Source organism: Anabrus simplex, chromosome 1 (genome assembly GCF_040414725.1).
Source record: "Anabrus simplex isolate iqAnaSimp1 chromosome 1, ASM4041472v1, whole genome shotgun sequence".
Lineage (NCBI taxonomy): Eukaryota > Metazoa > Arthropoda > Insecta > Orthoptera > Tettigoniidae > Anabrus > Anabrus simplex.
The window spans coordinates 406,972,347-406,994,630 of record NC_090265.1 but is presented as its reverse complement, the minus strand read 5'-3'; the positions used below and the strand labels follow the sequence as shown (position 1 = coordinate 406,994,630).

The window sequence follows — 22,284 nt, the reverse complement described above, 5'->3', positions numbered from 1 at the left end:
TGGTTGAGAGGATGGTGAATCAATGATTTGTGTACTGCCTGGAGAAAATAAGACTTTTGTTCAAGTACCAGTGTGGCTTTCAAGCTGCTCACTCCACCACTAACTACCTGGTATGCATGTAGAATTCTTTCCAGGATGCTTTTCTCTGAAAACAGCATTTGGTGACTGCTTTTTTAAATTTGGACAAGGTCTTTGGTACCACATGGCTATATGAATCGTTTCAGCCCTGCATCAATGGATATTCTGAGATAACTTGCTGGTTATTATTGCAAATCCTTTTGTCTCTTCATCTATTGTGTGTCCGAGTAAGGAGGCATATTTGCAGTACCACTTTCAGGATAAAGTAGTCTTTCAGGGATCGGTTCTCGTTGTCAATCTGTTTGTGATTGCCATAAACAGTATTATTCTCTTACTCTGAAAATAGTATTGACAGGGCGGACTCCTGATTTTCAGTGTAAGTGATTAATGGTAAAAGTCAATACAGACCAAAAGAGACCATAAAAATTGTCAAATTAGAAATGTGTAAGCTGTATTGTCGCTGCTGCAGGTTCAGCAGTAATACCATTGCTGTATGTGGACGATTTTGCTTTGCATTATAGTTCACAAAATATGGCAGTCACAGAGTGAAAATTACAGCAAGCTATTAGGAGATTGGAACGGTGGACCTTAGAACATGGCTTTTGGCTTTAAATGGACAAGATCTATGTTGTTCACTTCTGCCAGAAGCACATGCTTCATGCCCATCCTGAGTTTTATTTTTTGGGAGTCTCTCTTCCTGTAATAGACATATACTAATGTCTTGGGCTTTTCGAATGTACAGTGCTCCTACGCTTTTATAAGACACATATTTTATCCAGATTAAACTAAGGCAGTGCAGCATGTGGATCAGCAAGGAAAAACTGAATAACGTCCATCATAGTGGAGTTGGTCTGGCAACGGAAGCTTTTCTTACAAATCCCGTTGCCAGCCTGCTCACTATATCTGGTGTACCACGTTTACACCTAAGACAGCAAACGCTGTTGTCATATGCTGTGAATTCATGGCAGATGCCACGTCACCCAAGCTATTCCTTTGTATTCCACAACTAAAACCTGTGCTGTGCTTATCCACAAGCAACGCAGTCGGTTGGTATACGCTTGGATGGCAGTTACAGATCGTTTGATGTACCTTCAATTCCTTGTCTTGTTAGACAACTAAGCACTGGACGAGTTGGCCATGCAGTTAGGGGTGCGCGGCTGTGAGCTTGCATCTGGGAGATAGTGGGTTCGAATCTCACTGTCGGCAGTCCTGAAGATAGTTTTCCATGGTTTCCCATTTTCATACCAGGCAAATGCTGGGGTTGTACCTTAAGGCCACGGCCGCTTCCTTCCAACTTCTAGGCTTTTCCTATCCCATCATTGCCATAAGAACTATCTCTGTCGTTGCGACGTAAAAGTACTAGCAAGAACAACGGAACAACTAAGCAAGGTACGTCCATGGTTAATACGACAAACTGAAATCATCCTGGATCTTAACACCAGCCTCAAAATGAACACAGACCCCGATATTTATCGGAGGCTCTTCACGTCCATTCTTAGCCAGTACCCAGGGTCAGTGATTTACATGGATGGTTCGAATGCAGAACTCAAAGTAGGCTGCTCATTCGTTTTTGAAAATAAGTTTTCTTTTTCCTTTACCTGAAACCTGTAGTGCGTACACAGCAGGGTTCTGTATTATCCTTGAAGCTCTGCAGTACGCGGTATTCGGTGAGCGTCAGTACTTTCTGTTGTGTACTGGCTCCTGGAGCTCGTTGCAGTCTTATCGATATGTTTACCGCAACATCCTCTTTTGTAGAGGATCCAGGACTTACTGCTTGGTTGTGGAGGGTTAGTACCAGAATTAAGTTCTTTTGGCTTCCAAGCCACATGGGTATAGTGGGGAACGATTTAGCTGATAGGGCTGCCAAGGAGTCGGTCACATTATCCTCATTGCCTTTGAAGGTTCCAGCCAGTGATATTCGTTCTTGGCTGAGACATTTGGTAATGTCTCATTGGGAGCAGGGCACTCCTCTTTCCAATAGGCTGAGAGCAATTGAAGGAAGAACGAAGGTATGGAAGACGTCCCTTGAGGTTTCTCGTAGAGAAGCAGTGGTATAATGTCGTCTTCAGATCAGCCACAGTATAGCAACGCACTCCTACTCACTGAAGGGAGAAAACCCAACCGTGTGTATTTGTGGTTGTCATCTGACTATAGTACACATCTTTACAGAGTGCGTGGATGTGACTGATCTCCGCTGTAGTGTACATCTTTTCAAGTACCACGTTCCTCATTCTACAAAATGATGAGCAATCAGTAGACCTCGCCATGTGTTTTATGTTTTTATTTATTTTTCTTTTATTGTTAAACACGCTTTTATTCTATTGGCTATGTTTTTATCTTTGTGTATTTTTAAATATGTTTTTAAGTTGAATAACATACACGATTTTACTTCGAAGTCAGTGCCTTATTCAATTTTATTGCATTTTACTCTATTTTTTAATAATTCTGTAGAAAAATAAGGCATTGCAAATTAGATCCACTGATTTAAATTCATAATCATTTTCTCTTTTCATTATCATATTTTTTAAATCTAGTCAGTGGGAAAATTTAAATTTTAATCTATCATTTCATTTCATCTCGTACCATCAGGGGTTGATAATATAGATGTTAGGCCCATTAAACAACCATCATCATCAAGATACGATGTCCTGTATTTCATGTTAGTTCTTGTTTTGATGTGACAGTATTTATAAAAGCAGTCTACATACAATTTTTTTAACATTAGTGTAAGGAAGGCATGTACTCGCATTCAGGTGTATAGCTCCATAACTAAAGATCCTATCCGAATGGTTGAGATACCATTTGATTGAACATGGAGACAACATGATACTCAATGAGCCACAGTTGCAGGGTGGGGTTACTAACTTCAGAACCAGAAGACATAAGCAGGTTTTTAAGATGGCTTAAGATAGAGCATTGGATGCATTACTTTCACATTACAAAATAGTTCAAGTCCCAAAAGAATAACATAACAGGGGAGGGGCCCAAACTTTGTTGGAACTTTGTTGTTGAAAAATCGGCAATTTATCTGTCTAAATATTAATTCTGACCTCTGATGTGGGGCATCATTACAAATTCCTCTCTGAACTCTAGACGATGGTTGCATTACAGTAGTTACCCTACGACCCTTAGAGACAAAATTACGTGGAGGTTGAAAATGTGGGAACATACATATTGATTTCTGAATGCAAATTTCAACTCACGATGTGTCTGTTATTGAACTGAAAATCTGACACCTGACATAGGATAGTAGTACTATCGTGGTAGACTTAAGACAATTAATGCAAAGCTTATCCAGTGTACAAAATTTAGAAAATTACCGAATGTTCTGAAATATTACTGTGTTTATCAATGAAAAGAGGAATTTAAATTGGATTAAACTGTACCATCAGAATTCTTCTCAGACGGTTCGTGCATGCCTGGGCTATATACTTAGCCATGTTTTTGCTAGATGACCAGCCAGATGAGTTGGTTCATAATGAATAACATCAACAATATAACAGCCACAAAAATGCAATCATTTCATCAGTTTTGACTTATTCAATTTTATATATTTACTAGCTGATGTACGCGTTTCGCTACGGAATTATACACTTTATACAGAATTCTAGGTTAGGTAGTGTACACGCTGTGAGCAAGATTGCATTAAATTGCATAGCTCTTAACGTTACCCCAGAAGCGTGACGGGGAAAGTACAAAACGTCTTTTCTTATATGAAGACTGGGTTAGGGAATTTTCATTGTAATGGTAGGCCCACTTGCCTACCATCAGTCACAATCATGTTGGGGAGTTTTCATTATAATGGCAAACTCTCACTCTCCATCTGCCTTTTTACATCCTTGGTGGTTTTCCCAACTGAAATGAACATAGGTCATCACAATGACGTCAGTAGGAATGGTGTGATTAGAAGCAATGCTTTCACATGAAATGTTCGATCAAATAAAGAACCACACATTTTCTCGCTTGTAATGAACAGTACTACGCTGCCGATCTAACAGTCTTAATTTCCAGAGCGGGAATGACCAAGCCGCAGACAGCCGTGATCCGTGAACACTCTTCGCCTTTTTTCGCAGGGGGGGTGTGGGGGGTCGAATAGTAGAGAGTCCCAGGGCAAAAACTATTCCCTTTTACTAATCTGTTTCCTAGGAGTACCTGATGAGTCGGAAAATCTCAATTCACTACACTGGCGGCAGAAAAATCTATCCGACTTGCAGGCAAATTTTTCCTCCAAGCCAGAACTTGGCTACTACTAAGTGAGCCTCTGCCTTAAGTGTGCACACTGCTCATTCAAAACAGCACATCAGAGTTGGGATCGAATAGCTGGAATACTATGATGCACCAGTGTGTTACATACCAGAAGTATCAAAAAATGTATGAACCAGAGGAATGGCATGTTAAAGAAGAAAGTTTTCTAAATCCTCAGCTATTTCCTACCAGTATTCAGTCAGACTGTTATACTCATTACGCAGCAGTAATCCCATCTATCGGAGTTGAGTGGCAGCAGAAGAAACAGAGGACATCACAACAAACAATGGGTCAATGTAACGTTATTGTTGATCGATGTTATGCACTTTTGATATTGTAGGCCTCCACATTTCATTTTCTTCTGACTCGGAAAAACCACTCTTATCATAGTAGTACGGTAAAACTGAATAAAACATAAATGATCGGAAATTGTATTCTCTCTAACTTTTGTTATATAGTACTTTTTGATAGGACCAATAACATAGGTACATAATTTTTAGGCACCTTCCCCTAATCTACAGTTTCATCCAGGGTGAATAAAACTGTTTATGGCTTAGACTGTAGTTTCTTATTCCCTGACTCTATATACCGATTTTCATTAAATTCTGTTAACCCATTTTCTCTTGGCTCGGCGTTGATATGGACTTAGCAAGAAAAATACAAATTCACGAATATTTGTGTTATCATAGCCAGTACGGTAAACATGTATCAGACATAAATTATCGGAAATTTAATTCTATATAAATTAGTTATGTAGTAATTATCAATAGGACCACTAATAATATATATATTTGAAAATGAAATTTTTAGGCCTTCCCCTAAACTACCATTTCACTCAGTGTGAATAAAATTATTTATAGCCTAGATTGTAGCGACTCATCCCCCGACTTTACATACCAATTTTCTTTAAATTCTCTTCAGCCGTTTTCTCATGATACGTGTACATACAGATAGATAAGACAGACAGAAATTATGGAAAAGTAAAAAGTGCATTTCCTTGTTACTGTGGTCGTGAGTGATACAGAAATACCATTATTTTCAAATTCTGAGCACTGTACAGACAAAACTCTTATTTTATATTTATAGATTTTAAAGGAAGCAACAGTTCTTGCCCATTTCTGCTGGTTTGCAAGTGACCTCCTGCCAATATTGGCAACTTGTAAATGAAATTGTATTAAGTTGACTAGTTCATGTGTCTTTCATTTCACCCAGTCATATGTGCATCACACAACATTGTCATGAAAACCCAGAGAGATAGTCAGTCACTCACCTGCCCCACCCATGTTTGTTTCTCCCCCTTCCCACACTGATTTGTCTTTGTGCTTTCCCTGGTATATGTTTCTGTTTTTTCTCCTTAATTTCCACATATGATTTTTACATCGAATACTCATACCATGCGCAAAGTACCTGTCAATCAACGTTAAACACAAGGTTGTACAGAAGCACTTTGTACTTAGTTTTGACCAACATGAAAAGTAGATGGGGAAGTTGTTAGATGGTAGTGGTATAGAAATAAAGGATAAATGACTGGCATGTGCATTTCAGAATACACCTGGAGCTATGCAGCAAACATATTCCAAGTGGATAATACAGATCCATATATCAGAGCAAACAGTTCAAGTAAAGAAATACTTCGCTTTTGAAAACAAAAAAGCCTTCACCTTTTAAAACATTATGCTAATTAAATTATGTAATAATGTAAATTAAGTAAATACAATATGAGAATGAGTTTTCTTCTCCTCCAGATTGATTATATAGATTCTTTTTAATCCATAAACTATATAAACACAGAGGTGCCAACTATTATGGATTATTCGTAATTATTATGGATTTCACCTCAAGATGTCAGACTCGTTGGCTGAATGGTCAGCGTACTGGCCTTCGGTTCAGAGGGTCCCGGGTTCGATTCCCGGCCGGGTCGGGGATTTTAACCTTTATTAGTTAATTCCAATGGCCCGGGGGCTGGGTGTTTGTGCTGTCCCCAACATTCCTGCAACTCACACACCACACATAACACTATCCTCCACCACAATAACACGCAGTTACCTACACATGGCAGATGCCGCCCACCCTCATCGGAGGGTCTGCCTTACAAGGGCTGCACTCGGCTAGTAATAGCCATACGAAATAATAATTATTATTATTCACCTCAAGATTATGGTCAAAAGGGAAATTATTACAAAAAAGCGACGTCATCATGGAAAAAAATTCCTAAGAAAAAAGAAAGGAATGAAAAATTAATCCTGTTGTGCATTACTGCTCAAACCTCTACGTTTCAGTGCTTTTAAACTGCAACGATTCTTTGATCACTTCCTCTTGCTATCCGTGAACGTTGTGAATTTCATTGTGATTGGTATTAAGTGTACCTGACACTAACTCTCCCACAGAAAGAGTATTTAATCAGTCATAATTTAGGACTGTCGCCCAGGTGGCAGTTTCCCTATCAGTTGTTTAGCTAGCCTTTTCTTAAATGTTTTCAGAGAACTTAGAAATGTATCAATTATTTCCCTTGATATTTATTCCAATCCCTTTCTCCTCATCCTATATAAATGAATATTTGTCTCATTTTGTTCTCTTAAATTCCAAGTTTATCTTTCCTACTTTTAAAAGGTCCGCTCAAGCTTATTTTTCTACTACTGCCATTCTAGCTCAGAACATACCATTTAGTTGCAGCTTGTCTCCATACTCCCAAGTTTGATATTAAAAATCAGAGGGTATTCAGGCCTACATTAAGCACTTCTACACTGGAATCACTTATGGTTCAGGAGGCAAAAATGCCATCGCAGGTATTGTGTAATATGATACACTTGGGAATAGATAGTTGTTGGGAAGGGCAAAAGGGGTGTCATTATCGAGAAAGGGAGGATCTTTTTTTGTGTGTGTTTTTTTTTTTGGGGGGGGGGGTGGGGGTGGGGGTGGTGGGGAGCAATTATTAAAAATCCATTTCAAAGGTTGGCACCTCTGTAAATGTGATTTATTACAGTTGCCATTAGATATGTAACCATGTAGTTGACTGAAACAAGAATTGCTTAATACCAGTTAATCATTGTACAGATTTTACCACGTGACTTTTGAATGTAACAATTTGTATTTCAGTATCCGGAATGGCTCGAGAAGAACAAAGATCAGCTTGACCCAGCAGAATTGGAGCGTTACAGCAAGCAGAAGACACTGATGGGACAGGTTTGCTCCGAACTGGAGAAAGAAAGTGATTCAGATAGTCCAGAAGTGAAGAAACAGCGATTTAACTCCATTCTTGAGCTTATGCAAAAGGTAAGGCATATCGTACAAGTGTCCAAAAAAAGTGGCCACCCTTGAACAGTGAATGTATTCTAAGTTACACTGTAGATCTCAGTGCTGTTATATGGTGCATGTGCTTATAGATGAGCACTCTGCTAAACTATGGTGAATAAGGAGGAATCATTCGATATCTGCTTCTCTTGGAACGGCGGTAAAATGCTTCGAAGGTTACAAGTTCGAGCCTTGTTCAAGTTATCATGTTTATAGGTTTATCATTCTTTATAATATAAATGTTAGGTTTGTAAAAATCATAATCATTTTCATTTCCCCTTGTCCAGCTCCTGCCAGGTCGGGGTGTTGATGGCACTTCTCCACACCATTGCCTCTCCTTCCACCACTTCGCTTCAGTAATTGTACTCCAGTCCAGTCTTCTTTTTCTTATACTGTTCTTGACAGAGTCCATCCATCTAGCTCCATGCATCCCTCTTGCCCTCTTTCCTTCTGTCTTAGCTTTCAACACTTGTTTTGGTATCCTTCCCTCCTCCATTCTCATAACATGTCCAAACCATCTCAATTTATTCTTCTCCATCCTATCGCTCAGTTTTTCTACCCCTATCTCTTTTCTGACCTCAACATTTCGTACTCTGTCTCTCCTTGTCTTCCCTACTATACTCCCGAGGAACTTCATCTCACTGGCCTAAATTTTACTCTCATTTTTTGCTCTCCAAGTCTCTGATGCATGCATTATATTATCTCTTTACATTTCATAAGAACTTCTCTGTTCCACACCAGGTTCCTTACATTCTGGTAGAACACATTTCCCAGTTGTACCCTCTGCTGATCTCCTTATCCAACCTTGCAAATTGCATTATTTTGCTTCCCAAATATTTCAAATATTCAACAACTTTAAGGTTTTGTCCCCTGATACTAACGATTCCTTTTCCTTCTCTTTCTTCTCATGTCATCACCACTGTTTTGCTCTTCTCCACACTGATTTTCATACCATATTTCTCAATATTTTCATTTAAAGCCTCTAGCTGGATTTGCACTTCTGTATTGTTGACTCATTAGGTCACTAGGCCATCTGCAAACCACCTCATATCTTGTCTTTGTTTCCTTTAGAATTTCATCCATAACCATTATAAACATAAGTGGAGACAATACACTTCCCTGTCTTAGCCTAGTTTGCTTTCTAAACCAATCTGTTCTCCCCACCAGAGTCTGGACACAACTGGAACAATTCATACACATTGCTTTCACTAGTTTCCTTGATTGCTTTCTACATCTTTTTCTTTCGAGGGTTTTTCCTCACCTTTTCTCTATTAACACTATTGTACGCCTTCTCTAGATCAAGGATTACCATCACCAGATTTGTTCAATATTCCCACTGCTTTTCCATCAGTAATCTCATGGTAAATATAGTGTCTATTGTTGACCTGCCCTGTCGAAATCCATACTGCTCTTCTCCTATATTTCTTTCCACCCTTCCCCTCATCCTCTTCCAATATTTCGGCTGCTTGTGACAACAGTGCAATTCCTCGATAATAATTGTCACATACCTTCCTGTCACCTTTCTTAAATACTGGTATTATTACACCTTTACACCAGTCGTGGGGTACTTGCTTTTTCCTCCATATATACCTTAGCAGCCTATATAACCAATAGGTCCTGCTCCCTGTATCATTTCCACACATATTTTATCCAATTTCAAATTTTCTCAGCGTCACGATAGAACCCGTCTCCCAGAACTTGCAGGGGTAGCTTTCCGCACTTTCACCCGTTTCTGTGTGTCTACAGTGTGTTTCATAGCTGCTAAGTTTGAGTAAAATTGTAATTTGTTACTATTCAGGTGTTTTAAGCAAAGCCACAATATTACGTACCAGGCAGTGTGCGGAGAAACAGAATCCGCGAACTCTCACGATGCCAACAGTTGGCGAGAAAGCGTGGTTCATAATTATAATCAATTTTTGCGCACCGAATAATATTCAATATTGTCAATGACGATGAAACTGCTTTTTTTTTTTTTTTTTTTAAATGCCAAAGTCAAACGGACGTATGGTTTTAAAGGAGATACAGTCACTGTACTGTGTTGCAATGCAGACGGAAGCGAGGGACTTCCTACTCCCTCCCCTCGTCATAGGAATGTTTGATAAGCCACAGTGTTTTAAGGGCAACAGGTACTTTCTGTTCAAGTACATACAATACAGTAATCCAATGAATAAAGCATTTGTACAGGGGAGCCAGCATAGATTTCTTCTAGTCTTTGAATCTTGTTTTTTCTCTTTTCTTTCATTGTCTGAGGTTATGTTTGCCAGTTAGTTATCTAACTGCATTATTTGAATACTGTAATTGCGCCTTGTTGGATACATTTTGGAAAGAGGTTTTTTTTTCCATGGCATTTGAAAGGTTTAAATTGTGAATAAATGTTAATTGCATGCAGTAACGGGTCTTAGAATATTTTGTGACGTGGCAAGGGTTGGCATTTCTGAATTACGAGTTGGCAGTTAATTGAAAATCACGTAATTTGAAGTCACATTTTTGCGTCTCTACAACTTCAAATTAACGAGGTTTTACTGTATTGCAAAACTAACAAACAAGTTCGTTGTTGTGTTTGTTTCAAGTGTTTACCTTGCACGAAAAGAATTATCCACCACTGGTCATGTTACTTTCATAGTAAAAAGAATCGCGTGTGGGAAGTGTTTTAGACGTGGAGTGTGACGAATTTGTAAGTAATTTAGGAGAGGATTCTAGTGATGCAAGATACAAAGAATCTTCCAGTCTACAGCGAATCGAGCCTATTGCAAGTTCAGATTAATGAAATACCTGTTATGTAAGAAGGCCTATTCACCAATTTTCATGGCAGATATATTTTATAGCAGTGATAATGCATTTTTATCATCTCAAATATGTTCAGGCAAAGTAGGTATATCTGTCATGTTCATATTTGTGTAAAGACCTCGTGGAACTTGGAGTGACATGAAATGTTTGTTTATGCCTACGTAACTCTTTCTCTGGAAGGAATTTTAGTTCATTTCATTTTGTTCGAAATTATCCTTCCTAAAATTAGGGTGCAGGGATTATTCGGCAGCAGAGATTATTCCTGTAAAAACGGTACCTTGGAATCTTACAATCAGGTGACTTGTGGAAAATTTCCCCTGTTATAACACTGTTAATTTTACAGTGTCCAACATTGGTCCTTTTATCTTTCCAACATTCAGTTTGCTCCAGTCTATAAGAACTCATTATAGCCTGTCCCTCTATAAAGTTACCCAGTGAAGGCAGGTCTGATAGGCTTCTGTCATGCATAGTTTTCATAGCCTCAGTTATGGTTATACATGCTATTCTATGAAGACTAGTTTACTGTTGACTTTTCCTTGACTTACCTTCATCCACCACATGACTGCTGCATAGGTCATCAGCAGTCGGATGATCATTGTGTAAATCCACATTACCATTACCAGCTTTAGACCCCACGTTTTCCTGACTGTTTTTTTACATGCATGCATTAAATTTTTGCCTGGGTTATATTTCTTTCTATATGTGGATTCCAAGTTAACTTTTTGTCCAGCACTACACGTAAGTGTAAAGCCTGTTCTTCCATATTCATTTCTTACCCAAAGAGCCTCAGTTTTCTTACTCCCTCTAATTCCTTCCCTTGTAAAAGGGACTCAATCTTGCTTGAGTTAACTGAGAGTTATTCTTCCCTGTTCCTGCCTTGATTTTGTTGACCACAAGGTTCCACAGAAGAGGAGAAAGGACTCCTCCATGAGCACAGCCCCAGGTAGCTCTTACCATTAGCATCTCTTTAAACAGAGTTGCCTTTATCATTCTCCCATCTAACATGGATCTAATCCATTTTGCAACAGTTTTGCTGACTCTCATAAACGGCCTTAACTGAGTTGTTGGATGTGTTGCTGAAGGCCCCTTCTATATCTAGAAATGCCGCCAGAGCAATTTCTTTGTACTCTAGGCTTTTTGCAAAACCTAAGCAAACTGATTTTCATGTAAGGTTGAGCTAAGTTGCACTCTTTTTCTGGATATATTTGTCCAGCATTTTCTCCATTGCTTTCAGCATGAAGGAATTCAAACATAATGGTCTGTAAGCTTTGGCTTGAGCATAGTTTGCCCTTCCTGGCTTTGGTATAAATACCGCCTTAGCCTCAGACCATGATTTCTGCACGTTCCCCCGAGCTAGACTTGCTCCTGGAAAGATTCGTCAAGGCCTTGATGAGTATCTCTTTTCCTTGTTGTGAAGTATTGGAAGTGTCTCATCTGGCCCTGGTGCCTTTATTGGCTGAAATGTGCTGATTGTCCTTTCAACATATTAGGTGTTACGTACATTTAGTACGTGTTGAAGAGATGTTAAGTACAGAACAAAAAAGGCCCACCAGACACCAGTGGGATCTGAACCCACAACCTATTTCACGTCAGTTGCTCTTCAACACTTGCTAAATGTACGTAATATGACCTAATAGGTTGAAAGTCTGTTACGATTACAATGTGGTCGTGAAAATTCAATATTAATCAACACTAGTAAATTTTTATTTGCCCACCTATTCAATACAATACAATCTTAAAAATTAGGACTTTGTCCTGATCAAACTTGTTAACATAAAATTAATATATTGAATGGTACATGTTTTGCCTATCAATAGTAGGCATCATCAGCCATATTTTATCTTAGGAATAGATCAGGTACCTAATTCAAAATGACTTATGAATACTGTTAGAAAGGAACTATGTCTTGTAAAATGGATTAGAGATCATTAAACAACTATTACAATATAAAATGTAGTATACTACTATTTAATAATAATTGTGTTAATATTCGAGTCTAAAAACATGACAATTATTTGAGAATTATGACATAGGTGGTTGATTCTTGATATTAAAAGATATTACAATAAAGTTAAAAATCGGAAAGCACATTCCAAGTAATTGTCAAATGGCGTGTTGTTAGAAACTTGAGGAAAGTTGAGCATTGGTAATAATCCTTGGTTCTTGAAGTTGATAAGTATTGATTTTCATTTAAATGCTTATACATTTTGAAGAATTTTCATATGGCATGGTTCTTTTTTGAGATAATATTAGTTAGAATGCTGGATTGGACAAAATAATTCCCTCATAGGTGGGGGGGGGGGGGGGGGGGGGTTGACTAGTTCAGAAAGCTTTGATTGCCAGCCTAACTCCACTATGGTGTATACTATTCAACACGTCCAGAGCAAATGACCTTGATTAACCATATGCTGCTCCACCATAGCCTAAAGAGAAAAGAACTGTAACCATCTAAAATCGCAGCAGGAGTTCACAGTTGGCTCCTGACCTAGACCCTACAAAATTTTTCTTAATGCTGATGACCGTCATTTGACAGATGTGCGACTGCCATGTCAGTCTCTTGACAAAATGAACTCTCAGAAACCTGCAGGCTCTGGGTCAGGGTGCGTGGACTATAGACAACAGAAATGTACAATGGAGATTTGCTGCTGAAAAACTAAAACCATATTGTAGGGTCCAGCTGTCAAATCTGTTAATAGCTTCCTGCAGCTCTCTGTGAGCAACTGCCATCCTTCATGAGCTGAAATGCTGAGCTAAATCGTTTGCCTACAGTGATTGAACAAATGCAAGCCCAGCAGTGATGACTATGCTGTTGATAGTGTTTGCAAACAGTGTTACGCTCAACACAGATCTGTAAGATAGGCTACTGCATTTTCCAATACGTAATATTGTGAATATGCCCTCCCTATTCGAACTTGAAATAGCCCAAGGGAGGGGTATGAAGTTCTCAATAAATGTTGAGGAATTGTGTAAGGTGGAGATTATGCCAGCCTTTGTGAGGTTGAATAACACAAATCAAATGCTCCTTCTGAAGAAATGCTTCGTGAATGGTGCTCTCCAGTCTGACGGTTGATTGCAGACCAGTGAGAGCAAAATCCACACTGGTAGTGAGTCAGAAGATCTTTCTCATCCAAGCCCCACTTAAGTTACCTGTTCACCATCCTTTGGAGCAGCTTCATGGGCCATTCATTAGGCACATTGGCCTGTAGCTATCTTGATGATTTAGATCTATATCTGGCTTGGGTATTGGTATCGCAACTTCTTCACATCACTGAAATGGAAACTCTCTCCCTCTCCATATTCCATTGAATAGTGAGGATATCTGTGAGAATTTGGTCTCTCAAATACTTAACTATAACAGTGATAATTCCAATCTTAAGTTGAATCAATACTTTAAATTAATGTGAAACCATTTAAATGCCATTAGGTACTCTACCATATACTTCCCTTCTTCAAACTGAATAATTTATCAGGGCAAAATGTTGATGAATCCAGAATTGTTGCCTTCTATTACTAGACTCAATAATTTATTATTATGATGCAAATGTGACCAGGCCATGGGGTCTCTTTCTTCATTGCTCACTGTATTGGGAAATATACTTGGTCTTTTCTTGGGCTTTGTTTGACTTTTAGTAAATTATTGAGGAGAGTTTTGACCTAACTAGTATCTAGTGCAGTAGAACAAAAGTGAATCTTCTTACAGATGCAAGACTGTGGTCATCCACCCAAAGAACTAGTGAGTGAACTCGGTCCAATTATGACATTTGATGAAGAAGGCAATCCACAACTCCCTGGCTTGCCTGTGGGTGCAGATCCAAACCAGTGTACAGTCATGTGACCTTACTTTGCAACAGCTAGATAATGATTAGTGGTAATACAACAAGGTAAGATTCTTCCTTCAATCATAAAATTCCTAATTTACCTTCAACAGACGTGAGTTATAACTTAACCTACGACGCCACCAAGGTGTTGGAAAAGTGGAAGAAGACTGAGTTGTAACTTAATTTTGATTACTGATATGTTAATTCAAGAGAATAGTTTATTGAAAAATTCCATCAAAGGTGAATTTCTATTTTCTCTCCCTCTCATTCTTTCTGTTTATGTGGGCTCTTCTGCATTCATCATTAATCACCAACCCTATGATGCTGAAGCCCTCTGACATCTTACTGACTTCACCATCTCTGCTTAAGTGTCCTGAAATCTTTCAGTTTCTGGCACATGTGCTCACACAAGCGTGCTCTCTCTTTCTCTCTTTTGACAAACCTTAATTCCAAGAATGTCCCACAGTCATCAGCCAAGCTCCATCTCTGAACCTGTCTCCAATTCAGTAATTAGTACCTCCAACTTCTGGTCCATTTGCTGCCCCGTTACATTATGAGCACCTTCCAGTTTCTGCAGTGGCTCTGTAAACCTTGCCAGATATCTTCTGCTCTCTGGACACAGTTGATGCCTCTTCTCACTTTATCAATATTTCTCATACCCCATATCTGGTTCAGTGTAAGAGAGGATCTTGAGCCCTGGCTTTGCCACAAATGAAGCAAGTGAAGGCATCATTTCAGATGAGCCCAATTTACTCTTACTGCCACCAACATCCTTGTGTGAGACTGCTTTCTTGGACCTTGAATGGAATCATCATCATCATCATGTCAGTTTACTCATTGCTGAGCATCGTGATCTCATTTCTTCACTTCATTAGTAACGGCATCCTTATAATACCAATATAGTTGATCCGTTATTGGACATTGCATATTTTCCAGCTAACTCATTCCTGGTTGCCAGCGTTTCGCCCCAGTGTGGTAAGTTGGGCTCATCACTTGGTAAATAGCACACCTACGAAGACGCATGGCTAGTGATTACTGTGTAGGCTACTTGGAGCCACCGGCAGTGCCAATGCACTATGAAAGACTTTCTCTCTTTACCAAAAATTGATGCCTGCCTGGCCATCAGGTGATATAGATGTTAATTCCCATAGGGAACCTGAAATATTTGTCCCGAATGAGTAAATTTAACAAGAATAATTAAAGAACCACCTAATCAATACTTTATTTTTTGCGCTGGGCAAAATTAAATAAACATTATCACGCAAAAAATAAAGTATCGATTAGGTGGTTCTTTAATTATTCTTGTTGATTATACTCATCGATACAGTCATGAAGTGGACTACTTGCAATGAGTAAATTTATACAATTTATAAAGTTGTATTCTATATCAACTGCATCCTTAATGAGATTTTTCCATCCTGAGCGATCTTCAGCTGAAGAGGTAGACCGGTGATCTTCTTTGCTTGATCTAACCATCTACTTGTTGTTCTGCCTCTTGGTCTGGTGCCTTCAATTTTGCCTTGCAGAATGGTCTTTTCTAAATTGTCTCCTCTCCTCGAAATGTGTCCCAGGAACTGGAGGTAACTTTCAGTAACGCGGGAAGATAAACGTTTTGTGATGCTCACTTCTTTAAAGGAGGCATTTGTTCTTCTTTCTGCCCATGGTATACGGAGCATTCTCCGCCAACACCGCATCTGAGAGGCATCTATATGATTCTTGTCACTAGCCTTCGCAGTCCAGTATCACACCCATACAGAAAAACAGAAAACACCAGTGATTCCATCTGCCATATTTTCACTGTTTTGGGTAATGCCCGGTTCTGCCAAATCTTTGTAAGTTTAACCATTGAGGCACAACCTAAGAAAATCCATCATTTTATTTCTTTGTCGCAATTTCCCATTTTACTGAGTTTGGAGTCCAGATATACACAGTCATTCACCAACTTCGGATCTTTCAGGCATCCTGTCATTTGGATTGGGATTTGACTTTGTCGGTTGATAACCATTAGTTTGGTCTTTTTCATGTTCATTTCTAGACCAAAATCCGAAGTAATGATTGTTGCTCTAGAGAGCAATTCATCAAGTTCTTGTCCTCTTCCTGCATTGAGTGTAGTATCATCAGCGAAGCTAAATTGTTGATTTTCCCACCACCGATTGAAATTCCACTATCCCAGCCATCCAGTGCTCTTCTCATTACATACTCTGTGTAGATGTTGTAGAGTTTGGGTGACAATATGCAACCTTGCCTGATTCCATTTGTCATATTGAAAAATTCTGAGCATTCACCATCCACCCTTACGGTTGCATTATGACTGTTATAAAGACCTTTCAATAATGACGTTAAGCATTTTGGGACTCCACAGTCATTGAGCACTTCCCATAACTTGTCCCATTTGACACAGTCGAAGGCCTTTTTATAATCAAGAAAACTAATATAGGCAGGGACATAGAACTCACAGCATTTTTTTATTTATCTGCCTCATGTTTGCTATTGACTCTCATGTACCTTTATCTGCCAGAGAACCTGCTTGTTCAGCAGAAATTCGAGATTTCAAGAAAGTTTTTAGTTGTTGATTCATTACGTACAGCAGGACTTTGCTAGCATGTGATATTAATGCCATGGTGTGGTAATTTGAACAGTACAATTTACAAACTTTATCATTACAGTTAAAACATTTAGGTTTTTAATTAAATAGTTCACTTGTAAAGTGACGTGTATTCATTGAGTGGACCAAAACCTAACATTGTTTCTTAATTTGAACAGTCCCTAACTGACCCTTTTTTGTGAAGGGGGATGAGAACAGATGTAGTTCAGTCTTTAGGCCATTCTCCAGTTTTCCACACTTTATTACATACTGAATGTAAAGCATGGAGGCCTTCTTCTCCCATTACTGTCAGCATTTCTACAGTAATACTGTCTATGCCTGAGGCTTTGTTGTTTTTCAAATGTTTGATGACGTTCTCAGTTTCACTCTTCTCTTCTCTTATGCTATTACCTTTGCAGTATAAGGTTTAGCAGTGTTGTTTACACCTGGCTATTGCTTCTTTCTTGTGACCAGTTATATTTCCCTGTGTGTCTTCAGTCACCCATGTACGTGGTTTGAACTCTCGGGTGATGCTGTTTATCTTCTTGTAAAGGTCACATGTTTCATTTAGCTTGTGATGATGGTCTGTTTCACCACAGATATTGGTAACGATACAGTGCCATGCCAATTCTGCAATTAAGCTGTATTTTGCGGCAAAGTTCTGTATATGTTTCCTCATCTTCCGCTGTTTGTATACCATGTTTCTTCAATGTGGTCCTTTCTTCAATCAGTAGTAGTGTAAATTTTTAAATCCAGGGATGTTTTGCTTGAGGGGTCTTAGGAACTTGTTCAGGAAGGGATGAATTGACGATTTCCTTCATCTTGTCCCATGTTTGAGAAGAAGCTTTTGCCTCCTTTACTTGCTGGAATTTTGTTCTTTTACTCTTTTCACCAAACTCATGGAGATGTTTGTCACTAATGCGTACCAGTTTTACTCTCACCTTCTTCAATGATTTCATTTTTATCTGCATTTTCATAGATAGCAGTATATGATCACTACCACAGTCTGCTCCAGGGTAGGTCTTACAATCCAAGATCGAAGTCTGCCAACGTTGCCTCACCAAAATGAAATCAGTTTGATTCCTAACATTATCCCCAGGAGAAATCCATGTGTAGTGACGCCTTGGATGATGTTGGAGGGTGTTACAGGTAGATAAGTTGTTATTCACACAAAATTGTAATAAACGCTCTCCACATTCATTTCTCACCCCCAGTCCGTACAGTCCAACCCTAGGTCTCATGTGTCTATCATGTATAGTCTTACCTATCTTCATGTTAAAATCCCCTTGGATGACTAATATTTCCTTTTTAGGTATCTTACTGATGGTATATTCCAGATGGTCATAAAATCCCTCGATTTCTTCTTCTAGTGAAACAAGTGGGGGCATAAACCTGAATGATGCTGATATTGCAAGAGGAAGCTTTCATCTTAATACAGTAAAACCTCGTTAATTCGAAGTCGTTGGGACAAAAAAATCGGACTTCGAATTACGTGATTTTGAATTAACCGCCAATTCGCAATTCAGAAGTACCAATCCTTGCTGCATTACAAAATATTCTAAGGTCCGTTACTGCATGCATTTAACCTTGATGCACAGTTTATACCTTTCAAATGCCATGAAAAAAGAACTATTTAGAAAATGTATCCAAGAAGCTGAATTTACAGTATTCAAATAATACACTTGGATATCTCACTGGTAAACATAACCTCACGCAACGAAAGAAAGAAAAAAAAGCAAGATTCAAAGACGAGGAGAAATCTATGCTCGCTCCCATATGCAAGTGCTTTATTAATTGGATTACTATACTGTATGCATTTTAGATGCCTTGTATTTACACAGGAAGTACCCGATGCCCTTAATATCAAACTTTCCTATGACTCTATCCTTGTATGATTTCCCGCCATGGCACTTCTCTCGTACTTCAGAAATGTAAACACTTGCCGTGTCATGAAGTATTCTAAGACCTATTAATACATGCAATCACCTTGATTCACAGTTTAAACCTTTCAAATGCCACGGAAAAAACTATTTCCGAAATGTATCCAACAAGGTGCATTTACAATGTTCAAATAATGCACTTGGATAAATCACTGACAAACATAACCTCACGCAACGAAAGAAAAAAAATCGCATAATTCAAAGACGATGATAAATTACGCCGGTTCCCCTGTGCAAATGCATTATTTTTTGGATTTCTGTACTGTTTGCATTTTTTATTATAGATGCTTTGTACTGGCATGGAAAGTGCCCGACGCTCTTAAAACATTGTGGCTTATCGAAGTTTCCTATGACGAGGGAATCAAGTATCTCGCCTCCATGTGCATTGCAACGCACTACTATGACCCCCATCCCTCACACTGTACGATTTCCCGGCTGGCAATTTATCCTTTAAAACCATAAGAACGTTTGGGCTCGCATTAAAATAAAGCAATGCAGTTTCACTGGCAATGTCAATATTGTTCGGTGCCTACGAATTTATTATATTTACCACATTTTTTCGTCAACTGTCGGCATCGCCAGTGTTCGCGGATTCTGTTTTCCCGCACACTGCATGTTCCGTGATATTACGGTGTTCCTTAAAAGGTTGAACACAAAATAGTTCCGATTTCATTCAACTTAGCAATCATGAAGCGCACTGTAGACCCACCGAAGTGAGTGTAAGTGCGGAAAGCTACCCCTCCACGTTCCGGAATGCACGTTCTATTATGACGTGGAGCGGATAAATTTTGAGTTGAAATTACTCTGTAACATACTATTGTTTTAAAATGTAAAGGCAGTTTCGAATTAAAAGCCTGAATTTCGGTAATGGGGCCGACATTGTACTTCGAATTACGAATTATCCGTATTTCGAATTAAACAATTGAAATAACATGCAAAACTGTATCTCATGTTTCCGGGAACAAGAGCTTCTTCGAATTAGGCGGGATTTTGAATTAACTGATTTCGAATTATCGAGGTTCTACTGTACAGATGATTCTATCACAGGTGGATTCATAACCCATAACAGCATTGTTAAGATTCTTTGGAATCATTACAGTGACACCATTACGACTCATATGCTCACTTCCAGAAAAATATACTGTATTATTTGTTTGAGTCATAAAATGGCCACAGCCTCTCCAGTGTGTCTCACTAAGTCCAAATATGTCCAGATCATGAAGTTTCAATTCTCTCTAAATGATAAATGATGTGAAGTTTTCCCGTCTGCAAGAGACCTCGTACATTCCAGGTTGCTATTCTTCTAACAACTTGTAAGGATGGTTCAGATAAATCTGCACATTCCAAGGCTCGTCTCAACCTTGCCCTCCCCCCCCCCCCTCCCCGGAGAACCTATTAGGGGTCTTACTCCGGAATCTAATTTAAGATCAAGAAAAGCCACGAGGTTGTCTTTGGAAAATAACAATGCTGGTTTCCCGTTGCCTTCCATTGACCAACCATTCCTGTCTGCTTACCAACCCAGTTTCCCGCTGGGATTGGATACCCAACCTTCCACTGGGTTGCGCGGCTTAACAGGGGCACTGCGTGTAGCTAGAAATGGAAGAATTGAGGTGTGAGAGGTTGAGAGAACTCTCTTGGTTAGTTCTTACAATCGCATCACACCCCTATTTAGCCAGAGTCTCAAGGTGATCGCTTCCCATGGCCCTTGAATGGAATAGTACCTGTAAAAAGATAAGAAATCATACATAAATATCCAAAATATCTAGTCATCTAGTCTAACAATAAATACTTCCCACTATTCAGCCAATTTTCCCATAATACCCTCCTATTCTGTAAGCAGTCTGCGTTAATCTCCAAGGTAATTACCGTATAATTATATGCAAATAATCCCTGCCATCGAATAATTGCCACACCTTAACAAGGAGGAGAAATTTTCAATATTTTTTTGTGTGTTTATGCGGTTTTATTAAATATTTATATTGAAAACCCTAAATATTACAGTACAGTAAGTTACTAAATTATGAAGCAACTTGTCGCGTCTTATTCATTAGTATAATCCAGTGGCATTTCAAAATTTATTGGTATCTTGTCTGCATTAACAAATTGTGAGAGTAAATATGAATTTCTCTGGTGCCTAACAATTACAGTGCATTCCCGATAATTTGCGTGCGGATAATTCGCGGGTTTTGGAGAGTTATTTTTTAAAGTATTAATTCTTACACCCACTAATCGTCATGCTGAGTAAAATTATCTGTGCCTAGTTTAAAAGAATTTTAATGCGATGCGTGGAGACGAAATCATTGATATTTGAGGAGATTGGACTTCGTTTCTCTACTATGTAGCAGTAGGCCTATATGCATACTGCTGCCAGAATGCTGCAAACTTGGAAATATTCGGCATGTTGCTGCGCGTGGCACAGCACAGATTACCATAATCGTGGAAGCAGAAAGAGGAATGCACTCGGAATTTACCCTCCCTTTCCCCACAGCCCAAGGTTACTGAACTGTAAGCCAAGTGTAGGGTAGGTGCGCCGGTAGTGGGTGTATTGTAGGCTACTGTACTTGAGAAGTGTGAACGGAGTGCGGAAGTCTTTTTTGAAGTTTTGAATAAGTCAGTAGTAAGAGTTTTCAATATGAATGATCGAAAAATGAAATATAAAAGGTTAACCGTCAGTGAAAAATTTAAAATTATAGAAAGACTGGAGGAAGGCGAGGCGACATTAAAGTTTGCCTGCGAGGTTGGTGTGGGTGAAACAACAGTAAGAGACATGAAGGAGCAAAAGGAAACCCTCATAAAATTTTCTGCTAATTGTGATTGTTCTTCGTCCCGGAAATCATTGAGAACATCGGACTATGCAAATCTAGACGAAGCCATGATACGGTGGTTTAATCAAAAACGAACAGAAGGTATTCCTGTGTCCGGCCCAATGTGTGCTGAGCAAGCAAAACATTTTCGCGATGCTCTTGGCTTAGAAGGCGATTTTAAAGCATCTTCTGGCTGGCTTACGCGGTTTAAGAAACGCGATGGAATGTGAGAAATTGCTATTCACGGAGAGCATCTCAGTCAGACACGGGTGCTGCTGAAAAATTTGCACAGGAATTTCAATCATTCATTGAAAAAGAACAGCTTGACCTTAGACAACTTTACAATGGAGACGAAACAGGGTTGTATTGGAAATGTGCATGCACTGGGCAGCGTCTTGGTAGGTGTGCTAGGTACCAACTGATGATCCCAACCTAGCACATGAGGGCGAAACGCTGGCAACCAGGAATGAGTTGGCTGGAAAATTTATAATGTCCAATAACGGACCATTTATATTGGTATTATTAACTTTTTCTTAGTCGAGTTCACTAGATCATAAATGTCCCCCATTATGTATTCAGTCCATTGCCTTTTTAAATCATTAATTCCTACGTGGAGAATTACTACTTCCTCATTCCCGCTGCATTCATCCTCTACCTTCCTGTTCAACTGTTCTGCTCAAATTCCCGGCAGGCACATCACTTTCACTGACTTATTTTCCTGTCCTGTATGCCACACG

The 22,284-nt window shown here is 39.1% G+C and overlaps 1 protein-coding gene across 1 annotated transcript in view; it reads left to right on the top strand.

Annotated features, from left to right (window-relative positions):
• The window catches only part of Pex19 (peroxin 19), a 95,327-nt gene that overhangs the window by 59,266 nt on the left and 13,777 nt on the right, over positions 1-22,284 (top strand). The window contains exons 5-6 of the mRNA XM_067135059.2: positions 7,420-7,596; positions 14,102-14,282. Coding sequence (XP_066991160.2) covers positions 7,420-7,596; positions 14,102-14,236 — 312 coding nt within the window. The 3' untranslated portion in view covers positions 14,237-14,282. The remainder of the gene's footprint in view (positions 1-7,419; positions 7,597-14,101; positions 14,283-22,284) is intronic.